The sequence below is a fragment of the Lutra lutra genome, chromosome 4 (genome assembly GCF_902655055.1).
Source record: "Lutra lutra chromosome 4, mLutLut1.2, whole genome shotgun sequence".
NCBI lineage: Eukaryota > Metazoa > Chordata > Mammalia > Carnivora > Mustelidae > Lutra > Lutra lutra.
The window spans coordinates 191,354,479-191,373,708 of NC_062281.1; the positions used below are offsets into that span (position 1 = coordinate 191,354,479).

Below are 19,230 nucleotides of genomic sequence, written 5' to 3' on the forward strand. Positions count from 1 at the left end.
GACAGAAGTCCTGGCGCATGCTGTCATGCAGACGCACCCAGACACCGTGCCGGATGCCGTGCGCTCGGCGAGAGAAGCCAAACCCAGAAGGCCACCCGTGGTGTGAGGTCGCCTGGACGGGACATGGCAGGAACAGGCAGATCCACAGACACAGAAAGTGGGTCGGCGGTTGTGCAGGGCTGGGAGGGAATGCGGATGAGGATAAGGGGTGCGGGGCTTCTTCTGAAGACAATACGAACATTCTAGGGTTGCCTGTGGTGGCTGCCCAGCTGTGAGTATGCTAAAATCCACTGCGCTGTATGTTTAAAATGGGTGAATTGTCTGATATGTGACTTGTATCTCAAATAAGACTTTTTTAAGCAAGTGTTAGAGCAGGAAGGGGAACCACGACAGAGGCACCGTGGGACTCAGCCCTCGCCCACCCACCTGCCGGACGAGCTTACTGTAAGGGGTCTGGTGGTGATGCGACCTGCAAGGCAGCATTTGGGGCAAATCCGGGACGTAACAAGGAATCAGTCAGGAGGTGAATACAGGCTGTGCGGAGGCCAGTCAGGGTCGTGACCTGGAGTGTGGTCTCCGGAGCTGGGAGGTGCGGGTTCACATATCCGCTCTGTCACCTTTCAGCTCTGCGACCCCACGTGAGTGGTCCTCACTCACTTGTAAGTGGGGGACAGTGGCATTCCCCCCAGTAGCCCTGAGCAGTAACGAATTAACCCATGTACGGGGCTGGGAACGGTGCCTGGCACACAGGAGGCGCTGGGAGGTCCTGGCTAGGATCTGTGTTATTACAGGAGCTGCAAGAGAGGGGCTACCGGCCAGGTGACACAGGGGACCATCATCATCTGGAAATAAAGAAGTCTGAAAACGCAGCTGGTGTTTCCTGAGAGAAATTCAATGACAGTTTACATTCAAAATCTGCTGAATGTGCAGTGGTGACGGTATCAAGAAGGCCGCAGGCAATGAGGGCTAGAGATATCCTGAATTTCATGAAATCCCAAATGCCCACGATGGCAAAGGCATCACTGTTTTACAACCGCTAAGAAATGGACGAGCCGTTGGTCACGTCAACCACGGCACCCATCAGTAGTACATGCAACTTCAGAGATGGTCAAGTGTAAAAAAAAAAAAAGGTGTCCTGGAATCCGTGAATTACAGGTTTAAAAGTATAAATAGGATATTTAAAGCTTAGAGAACAGATGAATTTTGGATGGAGGAACACAGCAGGATCCTTAAAAGCCCTGTATCTGTTTACTACTCATTAGCTTAACAAACCCCTCAGTAGCCCTCTTCCTATTTTTATCCTCTCTCCATCCATGGGGAGAACGCACTTCACAGGTATGCCACCCGCTGGGTAAAAGAGAGCTTCCTTTACTCCTTAATTTCAAGCTTCGGGGGTCGTCCATGTTTAGCACAGCCTCCCATCCCTTCCTGGTTCCTTCTGCCTTTTCGCCTCACCTCTGCCGGAGAGACAACCACAGGACAGGAAGTCAAGTCGGGGCCCCGTTCTCCTGACAATGCCAACTGCTCCGGTTTTTTCCCTAGTGACCACCAGTTATTGTGGCTGATTTTTCCTGAAAATATCTATACTGACTCCTGCTATCCTTTCCGAGACTGAAAGCTGAGGGTGAAGAACCCACTGATGGATGAACAAGGACAGAAAAAGTCTCGACCACATCGGAAAAGTGGAAGCAAGCCCTCCAACAGCCCGGCTTCCCCACGGCTCAAGTCCAGCACCGTCCAAGATCACAAGATCGCAACATCACCAGCATGGGAGACCCGCTTTGCCCCTCAGCTGTGCTGCCGCTCAAACCTTCGTGGGTTAGCATCCCATCGAGATGGGATGTTGAGAAGCAGTGTCCCACGTACTTAAAGACGACTCCCATGGGGCACCTGGCTGGCCCAGCTGGTAGAGCACGCAACTCCTTATCTCGGGGTTATGAGTCTGAGCCCCACGTTGGATATAGAGATTACTTAAAAATGCAAGCTTAGACGGGCGCCTGGGTGGTTCAGGGGGTTAAAGCCTCTGCCTTCGGTTCAGGTCATGATCCCATTGTCCTGAGATCGAGCCCCGCATTGAGCTCTCTGCTCCGCGGGGTGCCTGCTTCCTCCTCTCTCTCTCTGCCTGCCTCTCTGCCTACTTGTGATCTCTGTCTGTCAAATAAATAAATAAAATCTTTCTTTAAAAATGCGAGCTTAGAAAAAGTGGGGGGCCACATTGGGCTCCCTGCTCAGTAGGGAATCTGCTTCTCTCTCTCTCCCACCCCACTTCTTGTAGTCCCTCTCTTGCTGTCTAATAAATAAATAAAATCTTAAAAAAAAAAAAGAAGAAGAAGAAGAAGAAGAAGATTCCCACAAACCCACCAAACTGGCAAGGACAGGAAGGACAGGAAGGACAGGAGCACCCCCATGCAGGCAAAGCTATAGGAAAACTAGATACGGACACACTGTTGCAGATGTTCTAGAAAACAGTCTAATAAGATGCAACATGAGCTACAAAGTCATTTCCACCGTGTGGCCCAGTAATTCCACTTCAGAAGCATACTCAAACAGAAAAATTTTTTTTTTTTAAGATTTTATTTTATTTATTTGACACAGAGAGAGAGATCACAAGCAGGCAGAGAGGCAGGCAGAGAGAGGGGAGGAAGCAGGCTCCCCGCAGAGCAGAGAGCCCGATGCGGGGCTCGATCCCAGGACCCTGAGATCATGACCTGAGCTGAAGGCAGCGGCTTAACCACTGAGCCACCCAGGCGCCCCCAGAAAATATTTTTTTAATGCTCATAAATGTTCTAGAACGACAGCGGTTGAACAACTTGGTGAATATGTCAACTACCGAACTGTACACTTTAAGAGGGTACATTTTCTTTTTTATTTTTAAGATTTTATTTATTTGACAGACAGAGATCACAAGTAGGCAGAGAGGCAGGCAGAGAGAGAGGGAAAAACAAGCTCCCCGCGGAGCAGAGAGCCCGATGAGGGGCTGGATCCCAGGACCCTGGGATCATGACCTGAGCTGAAGGCAGCTGCTTAACCAACTGAGGCACCCAGGCGTCCCTAAAAGGGTACATTTTATATGTGAATTATATCCTAATTTTTTAGAAGCTTGCAACGTCCTATTTAAAATAACAAAAAGTGAAAACAACCAAAACACCTCATAATGGGGCGATTCATTTTCTGTGACACAAACAGAACAGAAATACAGAGCTTATACACTACAGACTGTTGAATCGTGGAAGTTTAAACACATTCACATACATATATGAGACAGAGAGACGCTATCAGGTGAAGGACGGACACAAAGGAGCATTACAGACCAACGAGGGTCTATACATCAGCCAGCACGGGTCACAGAGAAGTCACAGGGAACCATGGAGAACACTGCCACTCCCTCTCCTTGTCGGCTTGGAAGAACAGCATTCTCCTTTGTCAAGTATTTCCATGTATGTGATTTCATTTCATCCTTAAAACAACCCCGAGAGAGGTAATGGGGGTTACCATCATCATACAGAGATGTGCTGCGAAGCACACGCTTCAGAACCAGGACCAGAACCCCCCTCCCCATTGCCTCCGTGCTGTGGAGATCTGGATCTTCCCAGGAAAACACGGAGTTAAGAACAACAAAACTGAAAGCTCGCTGTGATACCCTCCCAGGACCTTCAGGGTAACTAAGAATAAAAAGCGGGGAGGGCCAAGGAGAGAGCAGGTCTGCTGGCTGGCCGGGGTTCTCTCCAGTCAGGAGGGCTGGCAGCTCCCTGAGCTCACCCTGAAGACAGCCCTGAAGAGGGGACACACCAGGCTGGATGGCGGGACAGCAGGCACGCAGCTGGGAGGACCCAGGCCGCCTTGGTCCCTGTGCAAGAGGCACGACGCAGCCACTCTGACCCTCAGAGGTCAGTATGCACCACGATCCTTCCCCACTGTGGGAACAGGGACCCTCCCAGGCAGGGACAGATACACCATCCTCAGGAAGTCTCCCTCTTTCTTCCTGCCAAAAAAAAAAAAAAAAAAAGCCTTCCACGCAGAGGAGAAAGTAGGGCAGCAAAGAGACACAGAGACGCTCTGAGCACATCCTGGCAGGAAGGCCAATGCCAAGGGCCTGGGCAGACCCTGTGGCCACAGGCACAATGGTCAGAAACTGGGGTTCTGAGGGGCCACAGACCTTGGATCACATTCCTGCGCCACCAGAAGAGAGGGCAGCCCAGCCTGGACGGCTGTTCCTTGGGCCACTCGTGATGCAGCCCTCCTTCCCACGAGGCCCCCCGGTGGCCACAGTGAGGGCCAGCAGGGGTCCTCTCCACCCCGCCGCACAGCCCAGCCAAGGTCACTCCTTGTACAGCCCAGGGTGCTGCAGCTTCAGGACAGCCCAGCCCCCCAGGGTTTCTGTGGCTCTGAGAGCGGTGCCCCAGATGAGACTGAGAGGAGCAGGGACCTGGGACAGGGAAGGATGCTCTTCCCTTCCTCCCCCCTTCCTGCTCGCTCCCTCCTGCTGTGCGGTGACAAGGCAGGCGGGCAACTCCAACTCCAGGCTGTGGCAAGGAAGGAGAGAGCTGCTCACACAGCCCCAGAAGGTGGGGCAGCCAGCCTCACCCACTTGGATGTTTAGGGGGTGAGAGGAGATATCCAAGCGACCTTGCCACTCGGAAATCCCCTTCCCAGGGCCTGCAGCAGCTTGGAACCGGAGTGCTCCTTTTCCCAGGCCTGGCGTGCCACCAACAGCAGGGCCACCCTGGAGCCTCCCCTCCCAGGAGTCAGCAAGGGCTATGCAGGCCCCGGGGAAAGGGGTGGGGAATCCGGAGAAGGGAGATGGCCACTGCACTCTGCCCTTCTGAAGCTCCACATCAGACTACTGGGCTCTAAATCCCACCTCCGAAACTTCCAGACCACACTCAGTCTCACTGCAGCAGCTCGCCTGCTAAGCACACTGAACCACAGCAAGGCATGGTGACCTCCAGCAGGAGCGCAGTCCTTCCTCCTGCCTGCTTCCCATCCCCAACCCCAGGAGAAGGCACAGCCCACGCCCTGATGTGCTGGTCACAGGGCTCCCTGGGCATGGGAGGTAGCTGCAGGGCCCACATCTCCTGCCCTCTCCCTCCAGCCTCAACTAAAGTGTGTCTATAAGGGGCCCCCTGAGGGACGGGCTCCAAAGCAGGACCCAGAGGGGACAGTGAGGATTAGTGTTTAAGCCCCCAGAGATACACCAGGCCACTTTCCAAATATGCAGAGAATGCTTGTCCTTCTGGGTCCCCAATGCTCAGGAATCAGGGAGAGCACACTGTTGCCAGAGGCCCTACTTGCTATGGGGACGAGCACAGTAGTGGGAAGTCAGCCCCCATTAACCTGGTCTGGGTCCAAGTATGCGACCCGCAGGCAAACAGCCCGACCAAGGAGATCCAACCCCCAGGACAGCTGCAGTCCCACCGGCCATCTCCGAAGGGCACAAGCAGCTGAAGGAGCCCGCTGGTCACTCCCTTACTGGTCCCAAGCCCCTCAGGGGCTAGTGGGTCCCCTGCTGCCTGCTTGCTCTGGGTCTCTCTGTGCCTCTGGGCTGAAGGCACAGGGCCCACTGAGTGAAAAAGCCTTGTGCTCTGGGGCATGGCAGCAGGGAGACCTTCCCCTCAGAACCCACACCCTGCAGGCAGCTGGGCCTCTGCCTGGGTCCCACACAGCAGTCTGGAAGGCAGAGCCGCTGTCCCCTCCCTCCTGGAGTATGGCTGTCCGCTGCTCTCCAAACCGGAGATTCTCCCTGCCTCGGGCCAGGCCTTGGCAAATAGACCTGCCCAGGCCTCTGCCTGCCTTTTGGTCTTGCTTTCTCCTTTCCTTTTTCCAAAATCCCAAAGTACCTTTGCTGGGATGAGCCGGCTTGCAGTTTGCCTGGCCCCTGGCTCCACAGGGTTCACACACACACACAAAAAAAACCCAAACCTACAAATGACATGAGAAACCAAAAGGGAAAAGAAAGGGGCAAGAGGGTTGGAAGGAATAAGGGGCAACAGCACAACCGGTAACCCAGACACCACAGCCCCTCCCCAGCCCAGGGTGGGCACAGGAAGGACTTGACAGAAATGGGGGCGGGGACCCAGTGTCCCAGCCCTGCTGGTGGCTGAGACAAGTCCAGGCAGAAACTGGTGCTGGCCTACAGAGGGGTGACAGCGGCAGCTTCCCAGCCTGCCCCAGGCTCTCAGCCCCAGGTCTGAAGCTCCTCCCTCTGCAGATAAAAAAAGAACGCGGCCCCCACGAGGACACAGGCACAAGGAGGCTCAGCCTGAGCCCTGCTGAGGACAGGAGGGAAAGCTGGGAGGGTCGAGGCGGGTTCCTGAGACTCACAAAGGCTCAGCGCAGTGGGGAGAGGGCCTCTGTTCTGGTATGGGCTCCCGACCGGAGAAACCAAGCTCCTCTTGAAGACAGCGATGCCCTCAGAGCCGTGGCTCCCAGGCCCCAGGCCCCCAGCCCTCCCACTGCCTGCCTGTGTGGTTCGTTTTGGAGTCTCTCCCAAGACACCCTCTCCCCAGTGAACCTGTGCGGTGGCGGGGGCAGAGCTGGGCCTCACACCCTCCGCACGGCCACCTTCCTCGCACAGAGCCTCCAGCACTGGACATACTTGAAGGGAGGGAAGCTGGAGAGAGTAACCGAGGGAAGGAGAAAGAAGAGGAAAAGGCAAATAGAAGGACACAGACCTCCCGGACCCCCCAACCTGGGCCTGAAGGGTGTGCCCAAGGGCACACTGTGCGGGGGGCGGGGGGGGACAGCAGCCTCGGAGCCTCTAGCTCGGGCTGCAGAGAGAGTCCATGGGACAAACGGGAGGCAGCAGTGCCCAGCCTGGGGGCCAGAGCCAGACTGCACCCCGAGGGCCCGGCCTACCACCTCCAGCCCCGTGACCTCGGGCACGTCCCCAAACCGCACCTGTAGGCGGAGGCTAATGAGAACCCACCTCATTCGGCCCCTGGGGGGACTGACGTAAGAATAATGAGCTTTTACCATCTTGGGTAAGAACAGACGGTTTGATCGTAACAACACGCTCCCAGCAGGTGGAGAACTCCCCAAAGGCCAGAGCTCCTGGCAGCCTCAGGAGCCGCGGCCATGTACGCGCCGCCTCACTGAGCAGGGAAGTGACATGTGCCGGGGTCACCCGGCAGAGACAGGCCCCAGCCCCCAGGCCAGCGCCGCTCATTCCCTCGGTGTTTGCTTGGCCCTCTGATGAGTGTGCCAGGGGCCAGAAAGGAGGGGCCTGGCGCCCAGGGTCTGCGGAGACGCGTACAGGCCCGGGGAAGACCCAGAAAAGCCTGGAGGGCGGAGAAGGGAGGCACGTGGTGCTCCGAGAGCCTGATGGGAGCCGACCTCGTGGAGAAGGCCCCTGAGCAAAGCTCCCCGAGAGAGCGGCAGCCGAGCTGGAACCAGCAAACAGGAGGGAGGGGAGGGGAGGAGCAGGTGAGGAGAAGCATAGAGACAGCTGGCGCCCCCTGCACACTCTCAAAGCCCGAGAGGCCCTCACGCCACCCGGAGGGTCTGCACCATGTCCACGTAAAACTCAGGTCTGCACTCCCAGAGGGCAGCGAGGACCGCAAGGGCTTCGTCTGCAGGCGCCCCGGGGCTTAGCCTGGTCCAGAGCTGAGACCACATGCCAGCCAAAACCTCCCACCCAGAAGCACCGGCCATGGGAGCCTTCAGCCCACCACCTCACCAGGCACAGGGCCGGTGCAGGCCACAGAGCGGGGGACCCTCAAGCACCTTCTGCGTCCACCGTCTCCTTCATGATGATCTCCACCCGCTCCACATGGTGCCGGTTCCAGAGGCCGTCCAAGGCCTTGCGGTTCTGGTCTCGGAAAGGCAGGATCTGAGCCACGGCCTGCCAGGGAAGGAGACTGGTTACGCTGCCAGTTCTCAGGGTGAAGAACGAATCCTGACTCCAAGGAAGGGCCCCAACTCCTCTACCCCCCACTCCCAGATGCTCTCAGGAGCCCTCGTCCCTGGGTCTCAGGACGTCCCCGCTCCATGAAGACTCCAAGAACTGTTAAGTGACCTCCACAGGATCAGCAGCATTTTATTTTGCAAGGAAAAGCATATTTAAGATTACTTACCTTCTATCACCGTCAACTTCTCATGAAAGAAAGCTACTTTAACGCCAAAAAAGGAGCAAGAAAAACTTCAGACTGGATGTATTCAGGAAGTGCGCTTTTCTCGTTTCCCCAGAAGCAAGGGAAAACCTCTCCAGGTCAGACCCTGGTCTGAGGCGCACTCTTCGGGAACGCTGCAGCTGCACACAGGGCTGGCTAGATGGCGACGCCTCTGTCCTGGAGGACTGGGAGGTGTCCCCCTACATGGCCGCAGGCCCACCAGCCTGGTCAGTACTGAGGAAGACTGCGCTGTGCGCTCTCTGCTGCGGTTTCTAGGAAGAGATGCTCCAGTGGCACCTGGAGGGCAGGGCAGGCTCGGAGCGAAGTGGCCAGGCGGCCTGCCTTACCCGGGAGCTCAGCCCCAGGCTCCACCACGGAACCGTACGGTCCCTGCTCACTGGAAGATCTCATTGCCAGCCTTCTGGCTCAAAACAGACCTCAGGAGGACAGAGACACTAAGAAAAGGCAGATGGGTGTGGAATAAGTTCATTCTAATTCCCACCCCACGACCCACAGGAAGCCAGGCAGACACCTGTGCAGAGGCCACAGGGCAATGAGAAACAAAGCGCTGGCCACGCAGACGAGGGCCACGCGGACGAGGGCCACGCATCCTGGCCTGGCTGCTCAGCTCTTCCTTCAGCCTCTCGCCACCTGCCCACCTGCAGGACAGCCACGGGAGCTCCAATTTCACAAGGCTCTGGGCCTCATCCCACAAGCAGCAGCGTGGCTGTGTCAGTGGGGTCTCCCACGCCCAGCTCACGCCATCCCCGGCACGCCCCCTGCAGAAGCTCACCTGCTTGCCCAGGTAATGGTCCACCCGGTACATCTCCTCCTCTTGGAAAAAGCTCCTAAGTTCCGTGGCCAGCTGCTGGGCAGAGAGGCGGTCGTGGCCAAAGGGCTTCTCCAGGACAACCCGCAGCCAGGCGCCGGGGCCTGGACGGCAGCTGCTGTTCATGCTGCGGGCAATGTCCGCGTAGGCGAAGGGTGGCACCGAGAAGTAGAAAATCCTGCCAGCCTCCCGGAGGCCTTCGTGTTGGAGCTGTGCCTCTATGTCCTTGCTCAGGGCCATATAGTCCTCGCTCGTCCTCAGGCGGCGGTACTGGCTCAGCTGCTGGAACCGGCCCCTGAGTTCGGCACAGCGCTCGGGAGCCACGTCCTCAGGACAGGAGAGGGACTCCAGGACCTTGGCGACGAACTCCTGGCCCTGCTTGGTGGACGTCAGAGCAGCCCCATGGAAGCTGAAACTGTAGCCCTTCCCCACCTCATCCAGGTACAGCTGGAACAGTCCCTGCCATAAGTATTTCCTGGCCAGGTCTCCGGTCGCTCCCAGCAGGATTATGGAGACATGTCCCTGGAGATCCTGGGCCTGCAGGCCGGCCAGAAGGACCAGGCACACTGCCACGGCTGGCGTCTTCCAGCAAGGCCACCTGGGCAGAGGGAAGACACACAAGGAACAAGGAAGGATCAGACATGGGTCAGGCACTGGGACCTGGAGGTAAACACATTTCTAGGTCATCGAACATTTCCTGCCTGGCAGAAAACCACCACGTGTTTTCTCAGAAAGTGTTATAATCCCACAGCCTGCCCCTCCCTCTGCAGCAGCCTGGCTTCTGTGCCGGGAAGCTGGTGGGTAGGGAGCCTACCCTGTAAGCAGGGACTAAGCCCGAGAAGGGGGTAGGCTCCTTGCTAGAGGCGGGCCATGGTGTTCGGGAAGCACCAGAGAGGCCCTCAGGGCAGCCGAGGGATTGAGCCGTCCACTCTCCGACCACGGCCAGGCTCATCTGTGAGCACAGGGCGCCAGGACCACTGGGGCACGTTGGGAATAGGGAGCAGGCCTTCAGGTGACAGGCCAGAACTACGAGAAGCTACGATCACCCCCTCTCACTCCTCCCTTTGTTTTTCCCACATTCTCTGGGCTCCATGCACAAAATGATTATCGGTAACTGCTACAGTGCAGTGATTAAAAACAAAGACGCTGGGGGCACCTGGGTGGCTCAGTCGGATAAGCGTGAGTGTCTCAGCTCAGGTCTTGATCTCAGGGTCGTGAACTCAGGCCCAACGCTGGGCTCCACGCTGGGTATGAGTTTAATTAAAATAAAATACTAAACCAAAACATAATCTCTGGAAACAGCTGAGGTTGAATCCCAGCGCAACGCCTGTTAGACCTTGAACAAGGGTTTAACCTCTCCGTGCCTCAGTTTCCTCATATGCAGTGGGGGTAAGAGTGACCTACGCCACACAGTTATTACAAGGACAAATGAGTTGATAATTACAAATGCTCAGGACACTGCCTAGGATCCAGGAAGCATTAGAGAAGCAGTGGCTGTCATGGTGGTCGGCCAATGACAGCAGCAGCACTCAACTCAGTCCTTAGCACAGAAGAGCTCGCTGCATCCAGAAGAAAGCCCTGGAAAAGGACCAGCGGCATAGATTCTGTGACGGTTTCCCTTCTGCAGACAGCAAAGCCGAAGCCCAGATGGTGAAGGGGCCTGGGTGAGGAAGGGGCAGCCGGACAGGCACCAGGCTCTCTGTCCCCAGAGCTGCCACCCAGCAAATGCCTGCCGCAGCCTCCCTGAGGGGGCCTCTCCCTGGGCTGGTTTCCAGCCTCGCTTACAGCAGCTGACTCACAGGAAAGGCCAGAGGCCTCGGACCTGCCACAAAGTCACCAGTGAATTTGCTTTATGTTGCCTTCTGTTCTGACCCAGGCTGTGGGGCTTAATGTGCCCCATTCCTACTCCTCAGCTCCCCTGTTCGTTTCCCAGCAAGGCCAGTGCTTTGGGGGAAAGGGAGAAGTGGTGACAGGGAAAGTCATGGTGGCCAGTAACTCGGCTCTCCAAAATCACAGGGCACTGGGGCCCAGCCGGGGACGCCGGAACACCGAAGGAGGACTCAAGATCACAGACAGCAGGCGTTTCCAGGTGAAGGACTAACCCAACTCTCGACCTGGAGGCTCTAATCTGTTGTTCAAGTAGGGAAACTGAGGTTTAAAGAGACACCTGGCCAGCCTGCCTTCCTGCACGCCTATGCTGTCCTCCATCTTGAGGGACCAGAGATGCCCTCTGACAGCAGCTCCCCGCAGCCCACCTTCCCCTCTGCCTCCTCATCTCTGGGTCAGTGGCCGAACCAAGGTGAGGGGGCCACAGCAGTGTCCGCACACCAGACATGTCCACCACCGGGGCTCTAAGCGGAAGCTCCCGGGACCAGCTGAGCGGCCTCCCGGGCCTCCCCTTCCACTCTCACCCCACCTGCACGCTCACTCCCAAATCAGATGGGCCGAGGGACCATTCTACTTTCTTCTGCCGCTTCCCAATCCCTGTCCTTGGCCCTTCATGCGTTTCTTTCTGAACTGGCAATCGCCCCTGTCTAGAGGGAAGAAAAAGCTGCAAGGTCAGTGCGGGAAAGAGGCAGCGAGAAATCCGAAGCCCGGAGAAGAGCCTGGAGAAGGAGGAGCCTCCAGCTGGCAGGCTGCGGCTCAGGGCTCCTGATCCGGCACGGGCAGCCAGGACCCTAGACGTGCCAGGGACAAGAGGAGGAGCTCGGGAACCTCAGAGAGCCCGGACAGGCAAGTGAGGGAGCCCCAGGGGCCAGGACCTCTACCCCCACCCCAGAAGACTGCTGAATTGGTATGTCCCAAAGCTGGAGCCCCCAGTTACCATGCCCAGCAGTTTCCACAGTCCAGTGCAGGAATGTGGCATTTCGAACCGAGGACCAGGCTCAAGACCACCTCCTCTGAGCTGTGGGATCTACTTAAGTCACCTGCTCAGTCTGAGCCCTCATTCCCTAACTATAGAACCGGGCCAATACCACCAAACTAAATGGGGGGTTGGAAGGATGAGCTGAGGTGACACAGGTGACAAACCCCTACGTTGACTACCTGAGCTAAATGGAAGGCCCCTCGTGGCTCCTAAGGTGGGGGGGGGGGGACACAGTGCCACTAGTGTCAGAAGAACCTGCACACAGCCCCCGTCTCAGGGGCTGCAGAACGCAACGTGGAGGGACAGACTGGCATTCCCGTCCCACTGCCCAGCCCCATCCCGATGCCCTTCCCTGAGAAGGGGCGGCCAGCGACGGGTATAGCTGTCCTCCCTGCTGCCCCCACAGGGACATAAACAGGCTCAGAGGAGCTGCCCACCCAAGTCAAGATCAGGGTCCCAGCCCGGGAGCAGGGGAGAGGCCACAGGGAAGGCAGATGTCTCCGACCCTCAGTGCTGCTCTCGCCTCTGGTGTGCCGCGAGGTTCCTGAAGGTCCTTCTGCGGCCCTGCCTCCCACCTCCTGTTCTGGGAGAACAGGCCTGGGGACGCCTCCTAACATTACACACTCGAAGTGAGCCCCGAAGCATGGATGTGGGGTTCCAACAGCCGGGACTGCCCGGAGCGGTTTCTATTTTTAATTAACAAGTCAATAAGAAAACCACTGCTGGAAGAGCTCCGGCCCAGAAGGACCGCGGGCCTGGCCCAGGCCGCAGCTCCTCGTCTATGACAGGAAGACACTTGGCTGGAGGACCGCCACCTGGCTGCCCCCAGATCCCGAGCTCTCCACGGAAAGGAGACAAGCCCCCTCCTATCAGGGAGATGCCAGCTCCGCCTGTCCACTGGGCAGTCAGGGGCTGAGACCTCAGCCCTGCGGCAAGGCCAGGGAAAGAGCACTCAGCGGGGAGCAAGGAGCGGCTAACTTGTGTCATTCAGAAGTTCAGACAAGCCTCTCTGAAGCTTTACCTGCAGGGAGGATGCAATTTCATTTATAACAATTGTTATTCAAGGTCCTTCCCAGAAACACTGCACCAGGAAGCGCACGCACCCGGCTGCGCGGCTGGAGGAAGACCTTCTTCGGACAGGATCCTCTTAGCAGCAGGCCTAATGGGGCTTGCAGCCACAGTCGGGGGCACATTCCATGCCCCCCCCCAGCCCAGCCGGACGGGCTCCCATCAGGCATCTGGTAGACAGACTCACCTTTTAAAGTACAGCTCGGCCAACATTCCCAGAGCTGTGAGCGCTGACCTGGCCAACGAGAGGGCGAGGATTAGAACCAGGGTTCCCACCTTTGTTTCTGGGGAGCACCCCCGCAGCCGTGCCTGACCAGACCGAGCACAGACACAGCGTGTGCTGGCGCTCCCGGGGCAGGGTGGTTTCCGGTAAACCACGGGAGGAAACAGCTCTGGTCCTCTATTCCCAGCAGACAAGGGGCGGGAGAAAGGAGCGAGGAGGTAAAGGTCGGTGGCTGCTGCAGCCCTGTTTTCTTTCCCAACGCCACACTGACACCTTTGACCTCTACCTTCTGTTTGCCAAGCAGGAAGGAGGGACGTTTTCTCCAAATCACAGCCTGGGAGTTTGGAATTTTTGAAAGAATGTGTGGGAGTAAAACAAGACTTCAAACTGAAGATCATTTCTAACCAAAGGGGGTGGGGGGACACGTGCCTAGTCCCCTCTATGATCACTGACTCCAGGGTTTTTCCTATGTTCTCCCTGTTCGGGCCCATCGGCACCAAACACAGCCACGTTTGGTGCAAGTCAAGCCCTTCAGCTGCTGTGAGACCTGTACCCCTTCCCTACTTGTCCCCCTTGGGGCGAGACTGGGGACAAGAGTTGTAAGACCAGGCTCTGGGACCCTTTTCCCTCCCTGATCCCAGAGAAGCCTTCACCTATCACCTCTTTCGTTGTCTTGGGTTCCCGTGACCCCAGGGGTGTGCTCAAGCCACCTGCACCGGGACACAAGATGCAACTGCTGCATTTTCAGGAATTTTTCAAGCCAGGTGTTAAATTCAGCCATTATTAAAACCAAATCAAACTTATAAGCAAATAAACTGTATTAAAAACAAAAGTAATAAATGCTTATTACGGCTCATCATTTCCTAATTATTTGACTGCCTTTTCCTCTCCACCTGTGCTCCTGGATTATTGGCAGCTATGGTATCTGTAAGGTGAAGGTATTCCATACTGGGAGGCTCGCCGTGGCCAGCGCAAGAATATTGCACCACAGATATTGGCAAATGCTGTAAATCGGGCTCCTTCCCCATCACCAACCCCCGCCCCCGCTGAGTCGTTACACATTTACCAGCACACAACACCAGGCCTTCATCTCCATTCTGGGCTTTCTCCCCCTCAACTCCAGGCTCACACAATCAGTGGGTACTCCGACGCCAACAGCTGCGTGCCTACAAGACTTAACTCTGTTCAAAACTGAACAGACTTCTCCCCCAGCCTGCTCCAAATGCAAATTTCCCCAGCCTCGGTAAATGACAACTCTATCCTTCCAGGTGCTGAGGGTAGAAACTTGGTGGGGGGAGGGGGTGTCATGGGATCTGGTAGCACATCCTATAATTTCTGTCACCAAAATTTACCCAGAACACAACTACTCACCACCTTCCGCCACCGCACTCTGCTCCCAGCCACCATCACCTCTGTTTGGATTACTGTAGAACCATCTAATTGGCCTTCCGCTTCTGTCCTTCCCCGAACATGACATTCAGTGGCCTTTTCAGTGGCCTTCCACCTATTACCTCCTTGCTCTCCTCTGCCACTTGCCCCTCTCTAGGCTCCAGCTTCCCATCCTCCTGCCTCAGGGCCTTTGTACTTGCTGTTCACTCTCCCTGACCTACTTTTCCCTGCTGATGTCCACATGCTTCACTTCCTCACTGACTTGAATTCTTTGTTGAAATGTCACCTTCTCTGTGAGGCTTTCTCAGCCGACTCCGGAAAACTGCAAACCTCCCACCCCCCTCCCACTCCCTGCTTTCTCTCTGCAGTACGTATCAGTTTCTAATATACTGACTTGGAAAGTGTATTTGTTTGGTTTATTCTCCACTGCCCCTTCCCTCAAGAATGTAAGTGCCAACAAGGGCAGGGGGTTTTGTGTTTATCTTCAGTATCCAAAATGGGGCCCGGCACACGCAGAGGTTACACTCTAAGGATGTGCTGAATGAGCCAATAAAATCCCATCAGTAGAAGGCTCCTGCCACCTGTGTAGGAGCCATTTGCATCTAAACGACGGCATGAAGGAAAACGTGTCTACAGCTGACCTCAAGCACTGTGACACGGCACCCAGGCACAGCAGCTTCCTAACTCTACCAACACTATTACTAGTAAGAGAAACATTTACAGAGTATTTCCCTATACACCCGATACGAGAGCTTCACATCCATCACTGGAGTTAAATTCTTGCCACAACCTACGAGGTAGGTATCATTATTATGCCCATTTTTAGAAGGGAGTACAGAGGAAACCAAAGTGCACCGAGGGGAAAGTAACTGAAGGCAGGACGGGCAGCTCAGAGGTGATGGGATGTGAACACAGACCATCTGGCCTCAGCACAGACCTCCCACCTATCAGGAAAACGCAGGACCACAACCCCAAGCGGTGAAATTTAAAACACTGTATTGGCGTGGACACCGATTCTGCTCCAACAGGGGTGTACAGAGTCTATTTCTCTCGCGTGTTGTAACCACAGAGTAGGAAAACAAGTGGATAAGAAGCAGAAAACGGGCAATCCCTATAAAGCACGTGGCATGATGCTTGGCATGCGGTAAGCACCCCAGAAATGGTAGCTTCTGTTATGATTAAACCAATAGCAGCATGGGTAAAGGTACTTTTCTTGCTAGCTTCCTGGAACGGCTAGAAGATGAAGCGAGCAGCCCACAACAGAAAAAAATGCCAAGGAACAGCTCATCAACAGCCTCATGACCTCCCAGTCATACTGACAAAAAAAAAAACCAAAGACATACTATGTTAAAAAGGTTCAAAATCCCCACTCCAGCCCTCGAAGGATTTATAATCTGGCCTTAAGAATAGGGGCGTAAACCCCTTCACTCTGTAGCCACAGGCCTTTCACCTAACGACCCCAGGGCCTCTTCTCCAGCTGTGAAATGGGGATCCATCCACCTCATTTCAACATTGGGCCAAAAAAGCTCAGATCATGGCTGTGAAAAATACTTTAGGGGGCAATGGTGTTAGGAGCTCTCCCAGACAGAGAGCCACCTGGCTCCCAACTCAGGGAAAACTAAAAGCAAAAACCAGACTTCCGGCTCTGCCCCTGGGTCGGGGTCTGGCAGAATCCACGAGGAAATCTGGCATCCGACCTGACATCTTACCTTGTTCAAATTCCACCAAAAAAGTGAGAAGTGGCTAGGCCACTGATGACCACAGGTGCCTCTTGGCTTCCCTTTTAGATGACCTAAGACCATCTGACTGTAAAAGTAACTTAGTGAACTCCAGTCTTTGGATAAAAATAACTTGAATGTTTGCCTAGAGTGGTTATTGGCTGGGCAGTCATGTACCTCAAAGAAAAGTTACACAAAGTACTCTCAGAAAAATGAGCTCTGTTTGTGCCAAACAGGGAGCATTTTCATCTCAGGTGCTCCCAAAGCTTCCCCAAAGATTAGCCTCCTAAGCCCAAAAAGTCTGCTCACCATCCATCACCGCAAAGAATGTAGAAAATAATTTAAAATATGCCCACTCTACACCCGTCTCCCCCAGTCCGCTCCCTTTCATGAGCCACAGGCCCCGTTGGGAGGACAGGAGATTGGGTGGGCAAAGAATTTAGGTTTGTGATCTTTCCAGAAGTTCTCACTTCCGACTACATTCAAGTTTAAGCGAGCTGGTTTTCAGAGATGCAGATGGGTTCACTTCTGGGAAACTATTCACTGGATGGGGTCTTGCCGACGCTGACTGAAACCTGAGGGCTAATGCCGAAGATTAAGCTGATCCCAGGGGAAAAAGCACCTGAGTTCCTCCTCCGGTCGAGCTCCTTCCAGAAAGCCTAGGGGCCTGGCTGCCCCCTGCAGCCAAGGGGTCTGCAGGGGAGGAAGTGAAGGATTTGAGGGCGCGGGGCTGGGAAGGAACTCGGGCAGACGCGAGACGCTTCCCAGCCAGAAGCCCGAGTTGCTCCCGCCGCGCGCGCCCAGCCTCCTGGGCCACGGGGCCCACCGACCTCGGGCTCGGCCCCGCGCGAGCGCGCAGCCGCCGGCCGCTACCAGCGACGCCCGCGGCCGAAGGAGCCGGAGACCAAGCGGGGGAGGCAGCTTACTTCATCTCGCCCGTCACTGCCGGCACTTCTCCGGGAAACGTGGGCGGCGGCGGCGCTGGGCGCGGGGCTCGGCGGGCCGGGCTCGGGCCAGGCCGGGGCCCCGCGCATCCTCTTCCGCAAGCGCCGCCCGCCCCGACAGGTGCGCGTCACGCGGCCCCGCGTCGGACGCGCGCTCGGGTTTCGCCGAGAGGAGCCGGGGAGGAGGGGCGACGGGCGCGGAGGGCGCGGGACCGAGTCCGCCCGGCCGCCCCTTCCCTGCCGCACCCGAGCCGCGTCGGGCCGGGCAGCGCGTGGGGCCCCGTGGGCCTGGGCCCCAGACCCCGGTGGCCTCGCGCGCGCGCGCAGTGGGGCGGCTCAGGAGCGCGCGCGCAGTCGGGTCCCCGGAGAGGGGCGAGGGGCGGAGGCGCAGGCGAAACCACGCCCCCCACTTCGGGGTCCCCGGAGCGGGGGTGGGGGAGGCGGGGCCTCCCGAAGGATTTCTTGGTTAGCGTGGATAGGGCGGGACTTCAGAGCCACGTGGGCGGACGAGCGGGCCTCCTGCTCTCCCGCCTCCTGCGCTCTCCGCAGCGCGCTGGCTTCCGCTGTGCGCCCGCGGCGCTGCCCTCTGAGATACTCGAATGGCCGGGGGTAGTGGCGGTGTCGTGGAGGGAGCCGGGAGGCCGGGTGGCTGGGTCCTCCCTGGGACCTGGCGTGAGCTGTGGACCAGGCTACCCGACCTCCTCTGGCCTTGCCTTTCTCCATCCGCACGAGTAGCTGGGCTCGTCCCACCTCTGACGCCCCGAAGTGGTGATTCAGGGGTCGCAGAGCACGCTAGGGCCATCTCTGCTTACACCCATGTGACCTGAAGACCCAAACCTGTACACTGGGGCCAGTGAGACGGTGTGCCTCAGCGGGGACCCTGCGTGTGACAAGTACTCAGTAAATGGGCGCTTGCACCTGGGTGGCTTTATTTGCAAGAGAGTAAAAGGGACTCGGCCTTCTCTGCAGGGTGGTGGCGGGGTGTGTACGTGAGATGACATGGTCAGCGGCTTCTTTCAGCACTCAGTGGACAGTGAGCCAGTGCTCTAACCCTGTCCTCACCACGGTCGTGCAGTATCTGACCCTCACCTCGCAGCCACCTCGTGCCTGCTTTTCTCCCAACCCCATAGAGCTCTCAGCGCCCCTCATGGCGCCCCACCACGAGCGAGGCAGCTCCTCCTTCCCGAGTGAAATCCCGAGTGACCTCGGTTAATGAAGGCAGGGCCACCCAGGACCGCTTCCTGGATGTAGACCACCCCCACCCCCCCGCCCCCTCATCCCTACTCCTGGAGCATCTTCTCTCTGTCCCTCCTCCAGACCCACCTTCCTCCCAACACGGGGACAGGAGAATGCAGGGTCACCTCTGCTGAAGGGTGCAGGCCACCCAGGAGGGGGATTCTGACCGGAGAGGAAAAGCCTGTAGCAGCTTTTTATTTCAGGAAGGTTCCTTTAGAGATAGAGCATGGAGAACTAGCTGAGGGAACTTGGCAGCGGCCAGCAAAGCTGAGCGGGGCCAACAGGCATGATTACCACACAGGATATTGGGCAAGAGGGTTCCAGGAAGGCCGGGAGGCTGAAGGGGGTGGGGCCCCACTGCAACCAAGGCCAGGGGGCCATCTGGGGGCCTGCAGGGAGCTGCCAGGCCTCAGGAAGAATTAAGGCCATCCCGGGTGGGACCCGGGTGGAGGGTCAAGGAGCCAGGTACCCACTGGGCTAGAAGGAGGCAAGAGGGTCTGGGGCAGGGCCGGCCAAACAAGTCTGGATAATGCTCGGACTCGTGGCCAAGAGCCCTTCCCATGTTCTGTAACCCTGCGTGGGCCATACCTCACACAGCAGTGTAAACTGAGGCCAAGGGAGGTACAGATAGGAGAAGGCAGGTGCCCAAAACTCAGTTGAGCCCAGGGGACGTTTCCCAGGTCCCTAATACGACCATCACAAGGGTGATTTGTGGGTACCTTGAGGGCATTTTTTTTTTTAAATCCCATGGGGGCGCCTGGGTGGGTCAGTCCGTTAAGCATTAGCCTTCAGCTCAGGTCATCATCTTCCCAGGGTCCTGGGATCAAGCCCCACATTGGGCTTCCTGCT

General features: G+C 56.9%; 1 protein-coding gene across 3 annotated transcripts in view; it reads right to left on the reverse strand.

Annotated features, from left to right (window-relative positions):
* The window catches only part of H6PD (hexose-6-phosphate dehydrogenase/glucose 1-dehydrogenase), a 28,366-nt gene extending 10,864 nt beyond the window's left edge, over positions 1-17,502 (reverse strand). Inside the window, exons 1-4 of one of the 3 annotated variants that reach the window (XM_047725349.1) lie at positions 17,128-17,502; positions 13,059-13,106; positions 8,902-9,535; positions 7,723-7,840 (exon numbers count right to left, since the gene is read on the reverse strand). In XM_047725349.1, the coding sequence (XP_047581305.1) occupies positions 7,723-7,840; positions 8,902-9,535; positions 13,059-13,106; positions 17,128-17,132 (805 nt within the window). In that variant the 5' untranslated portion in view covers positions 17,133-17,502. Of the gene's footprint in view, positions 1-7,722; positions 7,841-8,901; positions 9,536-12,463; positions 12,475-13,058; positions 13,107-17,125 lie in introns of all 3 variants that reach the window. The other 2 variants (XM_047725350.1, XM_047725351.1) reach the window with 2 other exon arrangements.
* Between the last annotated feature and the right edge of the window lie 1,728 nt (positions 17,503-19,230).